Source organism: Mesoplodon bidens (genome assembly GCF_964165515.1).
Source record: "Mesoplodon bidens genome assembly, chromosome: 14".
In the NCBI taxonomy this organism is placed as follows: domain Eukaryota; kingdom Metazoa; phylum Chordata; class Mammalia; order Artiodactyla; family Ziphiidae; genus Mesoplodon; species Mesoplodon bidens.
In genome coordinates this window covers 12,529,612-12,547,852 of record NC_138170.1, presented here as the reverse complement: position 1 = coordinate 12,547,852, position 18,241 = coordinate 12,529,612, and the positions used below count along the sequence as shown (strand labels likewise).

The 18,241-nt window shown below is 49.6% G+C and overlaps 2 protein-coding genes across 4 annotated transcripts in view; one reads left to right on the top strand and one right to left on the bottom strand.

Annotated features, from left to right (window-relative positions):
- FBLN7 (fibulin 7) overlaps positions 1 to 10,160 on the top strand; it is a 44,191-nt gene extending 34,031 nt beyond the window's left edge. The window contains exons 4-8 of one of the 2 annotated variants that reach the window (XM_081253765.1): positions 2,048 to 2,173; positions 4,884 to 5,021; positions 6,038 to 6,175; positions 7,122 to 7,260; positions 8,702 to 10,160. In XM_081253765.1, coding sequence (XP_081109891.1) covers positions 2,048 to 2,173; positions 4,884 to 5,021; positions 6,038 to 6,175; positions 7,122 to 7,260; positions 8,702 to 9,074 — 914 coding nt within the window. In that variant the 3' untranslated portion in view covers positions 9,075 to 10,160. The remainder of the gene's footprint in view (positions 1 to 2,047; positions 2,174 to 4,883; positions 5,022 to 6,037; positions 6,176 to 7,121; positions 7,261 to 8,701) is intronic. The other variant, XM_081253766.1, reaches the window with a different exon arrangement.
- LOC308627512 (uncharacterized protein) lies at positions 4,457 to 17,695 on the bottom strand. Of its 2 annotated transcripts, XM_081253769.1 has the most exons (4): positions 17,613 to 17,695; positions 16,761 to 16,876; positions 13,737 to 13,831; positions 4,457 to 4,775 (listed from the first exon to the last, which is right to left on the bottom strand). In XM_081253769.1, exons 1-4 carry the CDS (start codon positions 17,657 to 17,659, stop codon positions 4,581 to 4,583), a joined length of 453 nt encoding a protein of 150 aa, XP_081109895.1. In that variant the 5' UTR covers positions 17,660 to 17,695; the 3' UTR covers positions 4,457 to 4,580. The 2 variants fall into 2 exon arrangements, 1 of the variants encoding a protein (XP_081109895.1); XR_014017410.1 differs by lacking the exons at positions 4,457 to 4,775; positions 17,613 to 17,695 and having other exon boundaries at positions 13,433 to 13,848; positions 16,761 to 17,044.
- Between the last annotated feature and the right edge of the window lie 546 nt (positions 17,696 to 18,241).

Here is an 18,241-nt window from a genome sequence, read left to right as displayed (position 1 = left end):
TCTTTTCATGTGCCTGTTGGCCATCTGTATGCTTTCCTTGGAGAAATGTCTATTTAGGTCTACCAGTGTCGTCTTTATAGCTCTGAAGTCGCCATGCATTTAGCTAAATGCCACAGCTTGGACAGATAAGAATGTGATGACAACTGTACCTCAATCAGGTCACAGATGGGGCGCCAGAACTGGACATCAGACCATGGAATGCCTGACATTGTATCAAGATAAGAAATAAAGAGAGTCGAATGGAGCCTGTCTAGAAATGAAAATCCTGGGGAACAAGATCCAGACGGGAGCGGGGCACCTCTGCATTTCTCGATCAAGCCAATGATTCCATCCCACCCTATGCACACCCACACCCACACCCACACCAGCCAGGTGCAGCTAGACTCAGTGCCTTCCACTGGAAGCCCAGCAGGGGACAGACAATGGCGCTGGTCACCGCCCCGGGGCCAAACCGAAAGATTTTCCGGTTCACGGTCTTTGGCCCTCTGCCCATAACTTCCCAGCCTAGTGATCTGCCCACTTTCAGACTTTGCTGGGGAGCAATGATGGTGCTGGACAGTGGGCAGAAACAGGATTCCAAGCTCTGGGGCATTTGTGTCGTTCCAGACACATTCCTGGAAACCGGTCATCTGAAAACAGAACATAGAGGGGGCGATCGCTGAGGTTCCCCTCCCCAGGCTGAGGTTACTGAGGAATTGGAATGGCTCCTTCTCCGGGGATAGCAGCATTTGGATGGTCTGGGCCCTTTCACAATTAATAGAATCCATGTAATCGTCTACATAACATCCCAATTACGAGGAGGCTGAGGAGAAGCCAAAGTCCCTGCCAACCCACCCACAGGAAGGCTGCTGTTCTCATCAGGAGCAAAGCACCTTTTCCTCCCTCCTGATAGATACAGCAGGAAAGGATGCTCTTATGCCAACAAGAAGGTACTTCCAGTTTTCTTTCCCAAGATGCTGTGGTCAAGTCAGTGAACTGACAAACCTTTCCTCCCTGGTGGAAACGTCCTGTGCTCTGTGCATTAAAACTGGGCTTAAGGAGCTCACAACAAGCAGATGTGGGCGTAGGGTCTTAAAAAATCATTTTTTCTCATTAGAAAATTTATTGTGGAAAAACGGAAGAGTATAAAAAATAAGCAAAAATTACCTGTAATCTACCACACAGAGAAAAATCTATTAAAACCTATTAAACCTATTAAATTTTTATTTTACTTTATTACTATCATATTTTTTTGGCCACGCCACTCGGCTTGCAGGATCCTAGTTCCCCGACCAGGGATTGAACCTGGGCCCCGATCCGTGAAAGCGCTGAGTCCTAACCACTGGACCGCCAGGGAAGTCCCTAAACCTATTAAAATTTTAAACGTGTTTAATATATCTCTCTATGTATTTCCCACAGGACCATTGTGTATATGAGCAAAGAACATTTCCCTTTTCCGACATTAAAGAAATGTCAAGGTCAAGATTAACTCCTCCCTGGTCGCACAGGAAATAATGAGCACAGGAGGGTGTCTGGGTGGGAATTGGGAAAGAGTTCGTTTTCCCCATCTCTGGACATTCTGATGGGCCACGCCTCTCTCTTATAACCCTCTGAATTGAGTTCTTGTTCAGAAGGTGTTCTACCTGGGAGCTGGTTGATAGGGGCAGAGTTGGGGAGCTGTAAGGCTCGACGCAAAGGCAGTGGGGGCACAGGCCACACGTAGTTGCCTCTGCCCCGCTACAGCGTCTACGCTGCAAATTAGAAAATGGTGCCTCTGGGTGGAACACAGCTGGGTGATGGGCCAGCTCCCACAGGCAGAGCTCCAGGTGGGCGCCGCGTGTGCCAGGGTCCGTGGCCTGCTGAATGGAGGGTAGGCTACGTCTCAGCCCCACTGGCCCCCTCCCAGCTCTTGCTCTTGCTGGGAGGGGCCGTGGCATGAGCAGAGTGGGGAGGTGACAAACTGGAGTCACCTGCCATGGAGAGAAAGTGACCCCATCTTTGTTTTCTGTTTGTTCATTTTAGAAGTAGAACTCACATACCTGTATTGGAAACGTATTTATTTTCCTAGATATCAGCGAATGCTCCAGCCAGCCTTGTCAGCATGGTGGCACATGTGTGGAAGGCGTCAACCAGTACAAATGCATTTGTCCTCCGGGAAGGACGGGGAGCCGCTGTCAGCATCAGGCCCAGACTGGTACGTAGCAGCTGTGGGGCTGGGGGAGGATGGTCTGCTGCAGAGAGAGAAGTAGGACCCTGGTCATGGGTCACCAAAGGCAGACCAGGCGGGATGTCCTCTGTTTTACATCCAAGGATCCCTCTGGTTCCCTGAAGTGGTTCTTTGGGATGGCGTTTAGTTCTTTTGTGGAACCAGAGTTTTGATCCTTCTTATGGAAGAAAATGCAAGTGGAAGGACTGACCCCACCCTGAAAACCCTCCAGATTGGGAACTTGGCCTGAGAAGCTCCCTTGCTGCCACCTTCACATGGTTGACTTTTCCTCTGCACGTCAGCCAAACAGCTTCTCCTGCAGACGCTCTCATCCCATCCTGCAAAATTCGTAGTTACTGACACAGGCCAAAGTATTTTCAGAGCTGGATGAACTAGACGTTCCACTGGTGATGAGATTATGATCCACACTTGAGTCTCAACATTTGTCCAGCCTGAAGGTCTAGCTGTCACACTGTGGCTGTTTTTGCAGGTGCCAAGAAAATCCAGTGGTAAGGACTCTATGGCGGATGGGTGGCGGTTCTACACTATGCTGCAGCCAACATTTCTTATATAAGAAAATCAAAACCAGGACTTCCCTGGCGGTCCAGCAGTTGAGACTCCATGCTTCCACTTCAGGGGGTGCAGGTTCGATCCCTGGTCAGGGAACTAAGAGCCTGCATGCCATGAAGTAAAACAAAAAAAAAGTCAAAACCTAAAGATGTCTTATTCCTTTGCCAGAAAAGCCTGAAGTGTCCTGTCTGACTGTCTTGATTTCTGAGTGGAATCTTGGTGGGGGGGTAGGAATTGGTGTCCAGAGAGTACAAGCTTTGTCAATACTTGATATCCTCGCATTGGACCCAGCTCAAGGTCAGGTTTAAATGTTGTCCCCAGAGATCTGCTGCTTAATGTGTCTTGATTCCGTTCAGCTGAGTCACCCTGCTGCACTTTCTCAGGAAGAGCCCAGAGGCCCCCTGACAGCGCCTGTCCCTGGGGCTGCCCTATGTGGAAACAGGGCCTTCTTGGCAGCCTCACTGCTTCTCCCCCTATTTAGAACCAGGAAGGAAAAAGAAATGGCTCCCTTTCAACCCAACTGGGCTGGTCCTGGACACTGAGTGTTCTAAGCCCCAACTGCCAGGGCTTCTGCTGTCGGGACCTTCAGGCAATTGATCCTCAGGCCCAGGGGACGGTTTATATAGAAATTATCCCCATGCCAGGAACATCTGCGAGGAAGTGGAAGGCAGGAGTGAGCAGGAGCATCGGAAGCCAGTTCACGTCCTCACAGGATCCATGAACAAGGCTTCTTGCTCACCTGGTCCCCCAGCCTGCAGCCTTCCTTCCCACCAGCTCTCCCTGTGTCTTTCCAGCTCCCAGTGGGGAGCCTCTCCGATTCCTTTTTTTAAAAAAATACATTCACCATTTTTTTCTATTGTAAACTATACATAACATAAAATGTACCATTTTAACCATTTTAAGTGTACGATGGTTCAGTGACATTAAGTACATTCCAACTGTTGTGTTACCATCACCACCATCCACCTCCAGAATTCTTTATCTTGCAAACCTGAAACTCTGTGCCCGTGGAACAGCAACTCCTCCCCACCCTTCCCCCAACAACCATCCTCTTGTCTGTCTGGATGAATCTGACCACTAAGAACCTCACGTAAGTGGAATCATACAGCAAGAGTCCTCTTGTGCGTCACATTACATTTACCACCGATTCCTTTGCAGTCTCTTCTGACCATACGAGAGCTCTCAATCCTCTGAAAACTTTCAAAAACTAACACTTTTTTTTCTGATAAGAAAATTGATTTATGTCCTTAGTTACAACCAACAAAAAGCTTAGACACTTTAGGAAAGTATTTTAAACATACAAAAAAGAACCCTGAAAAAGAAGTAGTGTTTTAAGCTCCATAGTTTTTTTTTAAATTAATTTTTACTGGAGTATAGTTGATTTACAATGTTGTGTTAGTTTCTGCTGTACAGCAAACTGAATCAGTTATACAGATATATATATCCACTCTTTTTAAGATTCTTTTCCCATATAGGCCATTACAGAGTATTGAGTAGAGTTCCCTGTGCTATACAGTAGGTCCTTATTAGTTATCTGTGTTATATATAGTCGTGTGTATATGTTAATCCCAATCTCCCAATGTATCCCTCCCCCCTTCCCCCTTGGTAACCAGAAGTTTGTTTTCTACATCTGTCACTCTATTTCTGCTTTGTAAATGAGTTCATTTGCACCCTTTTTTAGATTCCACATATAAGCGATACCATGTGATATTTGTCTCTCGGTGTCTGACTTACTTCACTCAGTATGACAATCTCGAGGTCCATCCATGTGGCTGCAAATGGCATTATTTCGATAAGCTGCATAGTTTTATTTAAACTACAGTGATCACGGCTGGAATTTTGGTGTTTTAAGCCTTTGTAAGTGAAACGCGGATTTAACGTCGCTGTGGTCCTCAGGGTGCAGTTGCGTGGCCTGCTTTTCGTGCGTCGTTCTATTCGGGTGCGTCCCCTGTCCTTCGCCCCTTCCGGTGGGCCCTGGACCGACGGCTGGGTTTCGGTTAATTCCGTGCCTTTCCTTTCCCTACAACAGAGTAAGCTCTGCGAAGGGGCCACGCCCTGATCTCGGGGCTCTTCCAAGGTCAGGCCCAGGTGCGCCGGGCCCGGCCCTAAGGGTGTCTTCTCCCCGCAGTCGCCCTCGAGGGCAGCGAGGCGGGGGACCTTGCCTTCAGCCGCGCGCCGCGATGCGCGCAGGTGGAGCGGACGCAGCACTGCAGCTGCGAGGCCGGATTCCACCTGAGCGGCGCCGCCGAAGACAGCGTCTGCCAGGGTAGGCGCGGGCTCGGCCGGGGGAGGGAGGCGGAGGTGGGGACGCTGGTGTTGTGAGGAGAGGGTCTCCAACCTGCAGCACGCCCCCCACCGGGCGCTCCCCGCCCCGGCCTAGGGGCGGAGTGCGCGCGGCCGGGCGGCTTCCCGGGCGTGGTCTCAGAAAGGCCCGCCCACCTTGCGGCTTAGGTAAGTGTGGCGCAGATGGTTGCTAGGACACAGCCAGTGCGGAGATATCAGGAGCGGTCCTAAGAAAGCCAGACTGTAGAGAAAGCAGCCAGGGGTCCCCGGTCTCCCCCCGGACACGCACACTCGTCTAGGAGAGCCTTCAGGCCCCTTATCCGCTCCCTCTTGGCTGGGATCGCAGGGCAGGTGGCAGGCAGGAGCTAGAGTCGCTGTGACGTAGACAGCCCCTCGCTCCCCGCCCCCCGCCCCCCCGGAGTTGTGCAGGGGACTGGGCTCATTCTCTGGCCCCCTCTCGGCTTAGCTTTACTGACTGGCCCACTTTTGCAAACCTCTCCCGATTACTGAAGTTCCTTCTGGAAACAACTCAAACCATTGGTTCAAACCTAAGAATTGGCCGTTTGGTGCCAACAGCCTCATTTTACAGCAGCAGAAACCCTCCTACACCACTCCTAAAGATGAGGAGGGTTAAGGTGGGGCTGGGAACCAGGGTGGGAGTCTGGGTCTGCAGCCCCACGCCTTCCTCCCTGGGCTGCTGGGCCTGACTTGACAGCCTCTGCAGGGTCTCCCCAGGTAGTCATCAGCCTGAGAGGAGCTGGCCTCAGGTCGACCACATCAGCCCCCCGACTCCTCCCTTCAGCCCTCGGGGCCCTTGGCTTGGGACAAAGGGGAGCGCTCCTGCATGCTCTGCCGGGGGGATGGGGCTTGGTGGCCACACCCGACCCAGCCAGTTAGCCACAGCTGCCAGAGATGGTGACCCAGCAGCCATCCTGGGTCACGGTTAGTGGCCGCCCGCCTGGTGGCTCCTGGAGTCATACTGGGCATTTCTGTCCCCAGATGTGAATGAATGCGAGCTCTACGGACAGGAGGGGCGCTCCCGGCTCTGCATGCACGCCTGCGTGAACACCCCCGGCTCCTACCGCTGTGCCTGCCCCAGCGGATACCGGACCCTGGCCGATGGCAAGAGCTGTGAGGGTAAGTGAGGCCGCGGCAGAGGCAGGTGGTCCCAGACTATGATACTCTTTTTATTTTTTATTTTTATTTTTCACGGTACACGGGCCTCTCACCGTTGTGGCCTCTCCTGTTGCGGAGCACAGGCTCCAGACGCGCAGGCTCAGCGGCCATGGCTCACGGGCCCAGACGCTCCGCGGCATGTGGGATCCTCCCGGACCGGGGCACGAACCCGTGTCCCCTGCATCGGCAGGCGGACTCTCAACCACTGTGCCACCAGGGAAGCCCCGGTCCCAGACTATGGCTCTGAACTACTGGGGGAGGAGGAGAGGGCACAGGGCTCCTCCATGGGCTGACATGGAACCTGAGAGAACAGGCAGCTCCCCAGTGACGTCCTAGTGGGGCTCCACTGCGGGGCTCAGAGGAGTGGGTCACCTGGGACTAGAGGGAGAAAGCATCCAGACAGCCATCACCCATCATCCATCCATCCATCCATCCTTCCATCCCACAAGTATTCACGAAGGCCCACGTAGGATTATGCGGAGGTTGGGAAGAAACCCAGCCTCCAGCCCGGGAACTCACGTGTGAAGGGAGCAGAGAACATATAAAGGGCATGACATGAGCCACGGAGGGCAGAGTCCTGGGCCCTCTGGCTGAGGAGGCAGGTCTGGGAGAAGTGTTGTGACCAGTAGCACTCGTCCGTGCCCTCCAGCACCTCTGTAACCTGTCATGGCCGGGGGAGGAGGATGGGATCCAGGGAGGGGAGTTCCCCAGCACTTCCACCAGGTCTGGATTTCAAATGGTTAAGGGCGACCGGGCTTCCAGTTTTAAGAATCAGTACTGGGTATTTGGAAAGTTCACTGCGTGTGGAGCAGCTCATTCCAGTGCCTGTCGGGCCATTCATGTAGTCCCGTCAGTGATGGAGGGGGTGTCGGGGGTCTTCACCCTCACTGGGTGTCCGGTATTTCAGATGTCGATGAGTGTGTGAGCCCGCAGCACGTGTGCCCCCGGGGTACCGTGTGCATCAACACGGGTGGAGGCTTCCAGTGCGTCAGCCCCGAGTGCCCCGAGGGCAGCGGCAACGTGAGCTACGTGAAGACCTCTCCGTTGTGAGTATAGCCAGGGCCACCCATGGCTGAGCACGTACATCCCTCACCCAGGCCTCCTGGGGGCTGGGCTGCATTCTTCCTTCGGCGTTCTTGGGAGAAGGTACAGTTCTGTGTGATGAAAGGCACGGAGCTGGGAGTCTGGCTTCTCAGAGCTCCCATCTCCCTTTAGAGGTTGCATTGAATGCACTGCTGCCCTGCGCACTTAAGAATGATGTTCTGAGCGCTCCCCTGCTGACAGGGAGGCCACTGGAGGGAAGAGGGCCATGGTGAGGCGGCCAGGAGGCAGGTGTATGTTACACAGGTTCAGGATAGGATCATTTCCTTTGTTCACATGGTAACTGTACACTTTGCATTATATTACTCTGCTTTTCCACTGCTACTAGGAAGTTCAATTTCTAGTAACCTCAGCACCTAACAGACTTTTTTTTTTTTTCCAAAAGGTGGGAGACAGGCTTTTAAGGAGAATAACTGCAGCTATCACAAAGTACACGTTTTCTTCTGAGAAAGAGATCACAGGAGCCTTAGATTGTCTTTAGAATGCATTGACCTCACTCGTTTAGCTGCCTGAATTGCTTTTAAGGCTAAAGCAGATTAGAAGCAGCAAGAAAGTCGGTGGCGCTGAAGAGTGGCAGTTATTCACTGAGAGTGAAGATCTTCCTCCGGTGTCACGTAGTGCAGGGACAGAGAGACCTGTATGTCACAGCCTTTGGGGACACCCCCGATTAACATCTGGAAGTGCTATTTGACCTCCTTAACGGTGACGATCTGAGTCACCAGAATCGCTAAATTGCATCTGTCTCTTGCGTTGGACAAGGCAGAAAACTATCAAAGCACTTCCACACCACCCTGGCTCCACATGGCTGAGGAAGACAGGGTGTCCTGCTTTAAGAGTGAACACTGGGGGAACTCCCTGGTGCTCCAGTGGTTAGGACTTGGCGCTTTCACTACCGTGACCTGGGTTTGATCCCTGGTCAGGGAGCTAAGATCCCAAAAGCCATGGGGCGCACCTCCTCCCCCCAAAAAAAGAACAGACACTGGGTGTTTAGAAAGCCCACCACATGTGGAGAACCACATTCCAGGATGTTGCCAGCTAACTGCTGGGGTCTCAGCACGTGTAGAAGGGGCACCTGGTTTGAATGCCAGCACCGTTGTTATTTAATCTTCCCCGGCTTAATTTTTCTGTAAAAACAGTAGTAATAGCGTATATAAACATGCATGCACACCCGGACATACATATACAGGTGAGTCATGGCCAGGCCTGACGCCAGTCACACTCACTGGCCTGTGGCTCTGAAGCGCCCATGGCGAGGGACCCGTGGCTGGAAGGGTCACTCTGGTGGCCTCTGCAGGAGGGCGGGTGGGCAGACAAGCCCCGTCAGAGCAGCCCCTCCTGTCTTCCCCCAAGGCTGACGGCTCCCTACGTTTTGCCTCTCTGCTCCAGCCAGTGTGAACGGAACCCCTGCCCCATGGACAGCAGGCCCTGCCGCCACATGCCCAAGACCATCTCCTTCCATTACCTCTCTCTGCCCTCCAACCTGAAGACACCCATCACGCTCTTCCGCATGGCCACGGCCTCGGCCCCCGGCCGGCCTGGACCCAACAGCCTGCGATTTGGGATCATGGGTGGGAACAGCCGTGGCCACTTTGTAATGCAGCGCTCGGACCGCCAGACAGGGGAGCTGATCCTGGTCCAGACCCTGGAGGGACCTCAGACACTGGAGGTGGATGTTGACATGTCCGAATACCTGGACCGCTCCTTCCAGGCCAACCACGTGTCCAAGGTCACCATCTTTGTGTCCCCTTATGACTTCTGAGGGTGCCATGGGGTCACGGTGTGCAGCAATCTGGGCTCATTTCTCTTCCTCAAAGACTCAGCTGCAGGCGTTGACTGCAGCAGACATCTCTCCCCACCCTGCCCACCGCCCGTCTGCCTGTCCCCCACGTTCCTAGGGCAGCGCTGCACTCTGTCCCAGGAAGTGGCACCAAAGCGCAGCCCCAAAACCCAAACTTCTGCCATCACACCTTTTTCTGCTTTAAGGCCCTCCCCTTAGATTATGCACTTTCGCAAATTTTTTTTTTTTTTAACAGAGGGTGGGCAGCTTTTCAAAATGCTGTGTTGAGGGGCACTGTGAGCTTGAACTAGCTAGGGAGGGAAGAGCTTATGGCATGTGTCTGAGATGATTGTCCAGCCTCCTGTACTGTTATAGTCAAGCCTTGTTATGAAGTAGTTCTGGTCATGCTGAGGGTCAAATCATGCCCCTGTGCACGTGGCATGGGACGGGGGGGCAGGGTTCCCTTCCACGACCCAGCACGTTCTTGTCTGCATTCCCCTCTGTGACACGCCTGCCAGCCTTCTCATCAGAGGGCCGTGGCAGGGCCTGGACCCCGGTGCAGATTCATCCAGATCAAGGAACCAGTGTTCACGTGTAGATTTTGCCTGAATTAGTTCCCTTTCGAGAACTCATATCTCAAAACGTAACCTGCTATTATAACTGAAGAAATAAAGTCTGTGGCTCATCCCTGCCCACCCTGCCTGTCCCCGAACGTGAGCTAGCCCAGTTCCTCCTAGGAGGGGGTACCTGGTCCTCTTCCTGTCTAGGCTGGACCCACTGGGATAAATGAATAAGAAAACACAGCCCTTTCCAAGTAATACAGTTTCATGTTGTTTGGCAAGGGGCTTCTAAAACTTTTTGTAAGGTACCACTGCAAACATATACCAAAGTACAGACAATAGAATGAACCCCATGTCCAAATCACCAGCTTCAACAATCAACTCACGGCCAATCTGGCTTCATCTCTGCTCTCACCCCACCCCACGATGATTTTGAAGCAGATCCTGGACCTCACATCATTTCATCTGTAAATATTTCAGCATTATCTCTAAACCATAAGAACTTTAAAAAAGCATAACCTCAATATCAATCACACCTAAAAAATCAGCAATTCCTTAATACCTTCAAATATTTAGTCATTGTTCAAGTTTCTGAGTGGCTCGTGATTTTTTTTGTTTGAATTAGGTCCATGCTCTGTAATTTGTTGATTCACTTCTTAAATCTGTAATCTGTAGCAGTGGTTCTCACGCTTTGGCATTATTGAGATAACCTGGAGGCTTGTTGGAAGAAGCCTCCTTTGTCCTTGTTACAAGGTCCTTTGTCCTACAGAATTTCTCACAGTCTGGGTTTTCCTGAGTCTGTCTCTCTAGTGTCTTCTCTCTTTTTTTTAACATCTTTATTGGAGTATAATTGCTTTGCATTGTCTGTAGTGTCTTTTTAACATGGTCCTCTGTCCTGTTTATTTCTTATATATCAGTAGTTATATTTAGAAATTCAAGCAGACTCCAGTTAGGTTTATTTTCGCAAGACTACTTTATTGGTGGTGATAGGTTCTTCCAGGGGGAGCCGTATCATCTCTAGTTGCCTCTCTTTTCTGATGTTAGCAACTATTGATGATTATTCCATAGATCCACTACTTCTTTAGGGGTTGCAAGTAATATTCTAGTGCTACTGTTTCTTCGTTTATTAGCTGGCATACCTTATAAGGAGAAACTTCCTTTCATCAGTTATTTGGTTACCCTGAGGTTTGGTTTGTACAGGAAAGACTGGATAAATTTTTGACTTTTTCCCCTTTGTCAGTTTCCAAGGTGGTTCCCTGGCATCTTTCCAAGCTGTCCAGGGAGAGTTGTTTTCTTATTGGATACATTATGAACTCATGGTTTAAACATATTTGATATGTATGTTTCAATCCATTGCAGTTATTATCTTACCTGTCACTCAAATTGTCCTCTTTGGCTCTTGTGAACTGCTTCAAGTTGGCTGATTCTTTTTGACATGACCCTAGTGGTCTTTAAGAGTTTTGTAGTTATCTTGTATGACAAGATGTTTCAAGCTCATCTTGTATATTTTATGCTCCAGCCCTGAAGTTATCGATTTTTTTGCCCAGGGATCCCTGGTTCCTTTCAATGGGGAATGGTCATTAGAGATCAAAATCTGAGTGTAAGGAGGGCTCATTGGTAGTGGTTTGGTCATTGTTTCTTGGTTTTAGTGGAAAGAGCTAGGAAATAAGTATTTAAGAAGAAACAGTACATGAGTTTATACCGATACTTCCAATCCAGCTCAGGAGTACAGGGTTTTTCATGTAACCTCATTGATCTTACATCTGCTCTTCTTTCTCTCATTCTGAAGACCTCCTTCTCAAAATCACCAAAATAATTATACACTGTTTTAAATCCTCAGAATAACAATGCAATGATAACAAAATTATCATCAAAAAATTACTGAAAACAGTTAAGATTTTTCTTTCTCAGTTCTTTTTGTCCTTAGGGTTTCTGCTATTAGGGATGGACAATCAAATAACTTGGAATAGTTCCTCTCTCTGTGGTTATGCCCCAAGCTTGAATCAGGGTTATGGTTATTCGCTTTGTTTTGCTTAAATTTTTAGAGATTGCTTTTTTAATTTTTAAAAGTAATCGTGTAAGCTATTTATATGGTTCCAAAGTCAAAGTCACAAAATGAGCTGTAATCCGAGAAGTCTATATACTAACCCAGTCCCCTCCGCCCTATGTCCTTCTACCATAGATAATCCCGTTTTTTCCATTTTACCCTTCCATTTGAAAACATATAAACACATGATAAATGATAGCATACTAATTCATTTCACACTTTCCTTGATCTTGCTTGTTTTCCTTAACAATATATTGAATATTATCCCATAGAACCAGATGGAATGTTCTCCTATAAAATGCTCCATTATGAGGACATACCATTGTTTATTCAACCAGTCACCCTTGACTGACATTTGGGTTGTTTCCAGTCCTTTGCTATTAAAATACTGCAACAATATGCACTTGTCTTTTTGCATTTTTGCCTATCTCTAGGGCCAATTTTTCCTCCATAAGGATTATACTACTTTCTATCCCCATGAACAATGTATGAAAGTTTGTGTCCCTAAAACCAAAGAAGGCCCCAGTGCTGTCCCCAGTTCTCACATCTGTGCATCCACCAGACTCTCCTTTGGAAGGACAGAGAAGCCTGAATGGAGGGCTATTCCACAGCTAGCCCACCCGCCTGTCCTGGACTTCTGAGTAGCAATCAACATTCACTAGGAAGACATGAGGGACAAGCCAACTGGATCACGGGCTCCTAAGGGATGGAAAGTTAGCTAGGTTTTGGTATAACTTTTAAAAATCATCTTATTTTTAAAATGTTATACTTACAACACTAGCAAACTAAAAGGAAAATAAGCCGAAAACAAAATACCACTGCATGGTCACAATAAACTGCATGGTCATGGTCACTGCATGGTTTATTGGGCATCTGAGCATGTGCCCCAAGGAGAGACATGGTCAGCCTTGAATGGGTCCACCAGCCACTGACTCAGCTTTCACCAAGCTCACAGTGCAGGGAGAGAAAAGTGGACTTCTACGACTTCTACCTTGTACAGTGAAAATCTGTAGGTGTTTATAAGCTGCATAAATATTCCTGGATATCTACAGTGTTCCAGGCACTGTTTTAGTTGTTCAGAATACAATGGAAGAGAAGATGGACAGAGACCCTGACCTAATGGTACTCTTACACTATAGCAAGTAAGAAGATAATATATATACACAAGAAAAGTGTGTAATTTCAAAGAGTGATGAGTGCTATGAAAATAAAGGCAGCAAAAGAGGGTGGTCAGTATATACTAACTGTATGCAGATGATAATCCATGTAGCCTAGGTGTTGCAAACACTGTGATCGTGTGTGGTGACAATCAGATTTCATTTCCTGGTGTTTGGAATTAGGACTCAGAATCTCAAGGGTCTGAAGGAAGTCGTGATGTAAAGCAAGGCCTGGGATGACCACCTTGGGCTCGTCTACACAGAGAGGACGATGATGCTACATGGGAAGAAAGGAAACTTGCAGGGAGGGAGCCTAGTTCTGTGTTCTGGTTATTACTGCTGTATAAAATATCCCCAAACTTAGCAGCTTAAAACAATTACTTTATTATGCTCATAAATTCTGTGGGTCAGGAATTCAGACAGAGCATAGTGGAGTGATTTATATTTACTCCACAATGTCTGTGCCTCCCTCAGCTGGGAAGACTCCTTGGCTGGGGGCTGGGCTTACCTGAAGGGTCATTCACTCACTTGCATGTCTGGCCTGGGCTGGGATGACTCGGAGACTAGCATTGACAACGGGAAAACTATCCTTGGACTCTCCTTGTGGGTTAGCTTTCTCAGAGCATGGTGGCCTCAGAGTAGGCAGACTTCTGACATGGTGGCTCAGGGCTCTTAGAGTGCATGTCCCAGAAAACAAGGTAGAAGGCTGCATGGCCTTTATGACCCAGCCTCGGAAGTCACGTAAGGTCACCTCCACCACACTGTTGGCTGACATAGTCACAAGCAGCCACTGAGTCGAGGGAAGTGGACATGGACCAGTGACCTCACTGAGTTGAGTTGAACCGAGAGGTTTCAAAGGATTTTAGGGCCATGTTCTTACCGTGCCACTCCTGCTTTCCTGCTTAGGGCTCCAGTGCCTCCTGAAATCTGGCTTCCGACCTGTGGGTTTCATCAGATAGCCCTTTTGGGTGTTCTCTGCAAACAGATGATCCCTGCGTAAGACAGGGTTTATACTCAGGCTGGGAGATAAGATCTTCACATATCTCACCAGGGACAATGGGAGAAACAGAGTTAAAGTCCCCATGCATGGTGCTGCAGGTTCACCAAGCTCAGAGGTCGAGGGAAGGGCTGCGACCAATTCATGGAGGAGCTGGCATTGAAATGGTTCTTACTAGGGAACTCTAGTGGGACGTGCAAGCCATCTCCTGGTATACTCACTCGCACAAGGAGCGTTGCCAACAAAATCCAGCATCAGCAAAGGCATGGGAAAGTCAGCTGACATGCACCCAGGAGAGTATTATGACTTGGTGAAAACTGGGCTTGGGCTGACAGAATTTTCTGAGTCTGACCACCACCTTCAAATGAAAAATCAGATTTTCTCCATCTAGTTCTTCACCTCCAGGAAGCTCTTTAGATACACTTTCTAGAGGAAAAACAGGCTCCATGGTATGTATACCTTGCTGGCCTGAGCCAGGATTCACAACCGTCATGTGGTGGCACCTGGACAGTATCTCGCCTTCCTTCCCTTTACAGTTGGCCGAGTGGTCAGACACGGTGCTGGAGATAAAGATCTGTTTCTTAGACTCATCTGTCCTCCCCACCCAAGCCATCAAGTTCCATCACAGGGAGAGTTTGTTTTGTTCCTCACCCCTTGCCAGAGTCCTGTGGGCTAAGCTGAGCTGTGTCCTCATTCCTGCCTTCCTGCCTTCAGCTGGCAGGCAGTGCCAGACTGGGTTGGGGACTGGGCCTTGGAAGCTGGAGAAAGGGCACCATCCTCTGAGGGGTCTTTCTCCCTCCAATGCTGGTTTTACAGTGGTTTGGAGCCTGCCCACGGGACAGATGTATCTCTGCAGTTACTCGGCCACGTGGAAATGCAACATGTTCAGTCCTGATCACTGTTTCCCTGAGTGCAGCCGGATCTTAGCGGGCAACCCCACATCCCAGAGGCCTGAGTGAGCTGGCCCCTGCCGACCTCCTGGACCACTGCCTGTGATGCTTCGAAATGCACCCGCCTCCTTCCTTGCCCTGGACCCTGCCAAATTCACTCCTACCCTGGGGCTCCTGGGTCTGCCGTTTCCTCCTTGCCCTGCCCCTCATTCTGTTCTCCACTTGGGTGGGTTCTAAAGTCCCCTCCCCAGAGAGGCCGTCCTAGCCGCCCTTGCCAGTGCTGCTCACCCATCTGCCATCCCTCTTGATTACCTTTCCCTGTTTCACTTTCTTCAAAAGTACTTTTCACTATCTGAAATGATCGTATTTGTTTACCTGTTTTCTGTCTCTCCCCATAGCATGAAGCCTCTTGGATGCCCATCCAATATCCATTTCCCTTTTCCACCTTCCATAAAGAAACCTGTTCTGCTCAGAGCCCCTTCCCTCCTTGTTATGAGTTGAACTGTGTACCCACACCCTAATTCTGATGTTGAAATCCTAACCCCTAGTACCTCAATGTGACTGTATTGGGAAATAGGGTCTCTAAAGGGGTAATTAAGTTTAAATGAGGCCATTAGGATGGGCTCTAATCCAACAGGACTGGTGTCTTTATAAAAAGAGATTAGGGAACAGACACACACAGAGGGAAGACCGTGTGAAGACCCAGGGAGGAGAAGACAGCCATCTACAAGCCAAGGAGAGAGGCCTCAGAACTCAGCCTTGCTGACACCTTGGTCTCAGACTTCTAGCCTCCATAACTGTGTCTTGGGTCCTTTGTGATGGCAGCCCTAGTAAACCAATACACTCCTCATTCCAGCCTGTGACTCAGGGGAAGGCGATCACCCACCACCCACCCTCCAGGCTCCAAGGCAACCACAGTGAATGTCCCAGGCAGAATGAAGGGAACGGCTTTCTTATTACATGGTTGGAAAGGTCTCTATCTTTTCCACTGAATAAGAGGGAATATGTCCTCACAGTTGCTGCTGGAAACCATTTTACGGACAATGAAAGAAGCTAGTATAAGGAAAAAGCCTCCTGGTGAAAGGCAGAGCCAAATGGAGCTGGGGTCCCAACCGAAGTACCCCTGGAAACTTTCCTGCCTCTGGACTTCCTGTTATATATGATAATGTGGCTATGGTTTAAGTGGGTTTGAGATGGAATTCTTGTTGTTTGTAGCCCAAAGCATCCTGGATCTAACTGGCTGGAATCCCAGCTCCATGAGAGCAGGCATCTTTCTTTTTTTTTTTTTTTTTTTTGGCCGTGCTGGGTCTTTGTTCCAGCATGAGTGCTTCTCTATTTGTGGTGCGTGGGCTCCAGAGCACACGGGCTCAGTAGTCGCGGCTCGAGGGCTTAGCTGCTCCGCGGCACGTGGGATCTTAGTTCCCCGACCAGGGCTCCAACCCGTGTCCCCTGCACTGGAAAGTGAATTCTTAACCACTGGACCACCAGGGAAGTGGTGCAGCCCCAGCACCTGCTCTCCCCGGCAGGTGCTCAACACTTGCCTAGAGACTGATGATTGGAGAACTTTAAATCATGAGGACCAACGTGAATGCATTAAGAGGGGCCACCCATCGCACCCACAAACAACTTGGCTTTAATTTAGTTTGTAAAGATCAGGGCCCTGAGGCAGTGGATTGGGGAAGGGACTATTAGAAAGATGAGTAGGAAGGAAACAGTAGTGAGAGCCTCCTAAAGATGGAAATCCTTAATGGAAACCCATGGACAAGGTGAGAGACAAGCCGCAAAATATTGGGTTGGCCAAAACGGTCATTCCAGTTTTTCCCAATTGGCCAACCCAATAAAAGAGCTGGCGATCAGGGCAAACATGGGCAAATCTGGCCAAATCGCTCCTATTCTCCCACCTCTGGGCACTTCTGCCCCCTTGTGGTTCGGTCGCACTACTGCAGAGTTCTTTCCCTTCCCCGATGGCATCTGGCCCCACTCAGGTGGAGGCTGAGCTGAGAGCTTGGGTGCCTACCTGTGTGACACAGTGAACTGCCGGCCCACGATGTCCGCAGCATGAGAAAAATATCATCCTTGGTTGTTTCAAGCCACAGGGATTTTAGAGCTGTCACTCCGGCATAACTATCCTGACTGACGCAGGGCAGAAAGGGAAAAAAATAAAATAAGGGAGAATCCCTCCATCACTGATGATGAGATCATGCTATGGACTGAGGGGTGGGATGAACTCAACTCCTTATTTATACGTGCTCAACACCAAACAAACACAAAAGCCACACACACAAGTGATACCTTAAACTGCAAAACTGGGCTGCAGTGGTATGTCTCAAAGGTGGAGGTAGGCTTCCCAGCAACACGGAGGAGTTTTAGGAGGCCCCAAAGGCCCAGCCTCAGCACTACTGCAACCTCTTGCCTCGGGAGCAGGACAGGCCTTGTGTTTTGGCGGGACTGTGTCCGCCAAAAAGGTATGTTCGAGTCCTAACACCTGGTACCTGTGAATGTGACCTTGCTTGGAAATAGGGATTTTGCAGATGTAATTAGTTAATTAAAATGAGGTCATACTGGATTGGGGTGGGCCTTAACCCAATGACCAGTATCCTAAGAAGAGAAAACAGATGCAGACATACACAGGGAGAGAAGACAGAGGTAGAGATTGGAGTTAGGCTGTCACAGCCAAGAAATGCCAAGGATCGCCAGTCACCACCAGAAACTAGACAGAGGCAAGGAAGGATCATCCCTTGGAGCCTTCAGAGCGTGGCCATGCCCACCCCTTGACTTCAGACTTCTAGCCTCCAGAACTGAGAGAGAATACATTTCCGTTGTTCTAGGCACCGAGTTTGTGGTCCTCTGTTACAGCAAATGAACACACCTTGTATCCTGGCCTCCTCTGCAGAGCATCTGCTGAGGGTCAACCATCCCACCTCACCGAGGGAGGGGGCACCTCCATTCTGGGGAACTTGGACAGCCACCCAGTGCCAAGCACACTCTTCTCTTCAAAAGCCCACATCCCAGCCTGGTCATCCTTTTCTTTGTCAATAATCTTGGAGCCCTTACAAGTGATAAAAAAACGATCAACTTGTGTAATTCCTGCTCAGTTGAGAGTCAGAGAAGACCACTTTGCAATGAGTGCAGAGTCACGTTGGGGACCTTCAGGACGCTAATTTTCAAACACTGTGGCCTTTTTTCTTTTTTTTGAAAGAGAAGTTGACTAATTTTATAACCAGCAGTGACATAATTCTACTTATTTCAGCAGTAAGAGCTGAAACAAGGGGCTCAATCAGCATATTTCATAAAGAGATTCACTGAGTCCAGATAAAGGAAGGAATTTGGACTCTTCATCCCAACCCTGGATTATGAGCCTAGAAGACTGGACATGAAATCAAAACCATTCCCCCCTCAGGGTCTGCAGGATCAAAAGCTTCCTCTCGCAGCTCTCCTCCCCTCCCCACAGCCCCTACCCTGGGTCCCCCGCACCCCTACCACCTCTCCAGCAACATT

Coding starts and splice junctions, on each gene's coding strand:
- LOC308627512 (XM_081253769.1), bottom strand. CDS start 17,659: ATGGTTGACCCTCAGCAGATGCTCTGCAGAGGAGGCCAGGATACAAG. Junction 16,877..17,612: donor AGAGGAGGCCAGGATACAAG/GTGTGTTCATTT, acceptor GCCCTGCGTCAG/TCAGGATAGTTATGCCGGAG. Junction 13,832..16,760: donor CAGTTCACTGTGTCACACAG/GTAGGCACCCAA, acceptor ATCTGTTTGCAG/AGAACACCCAAAAGGGCTAT.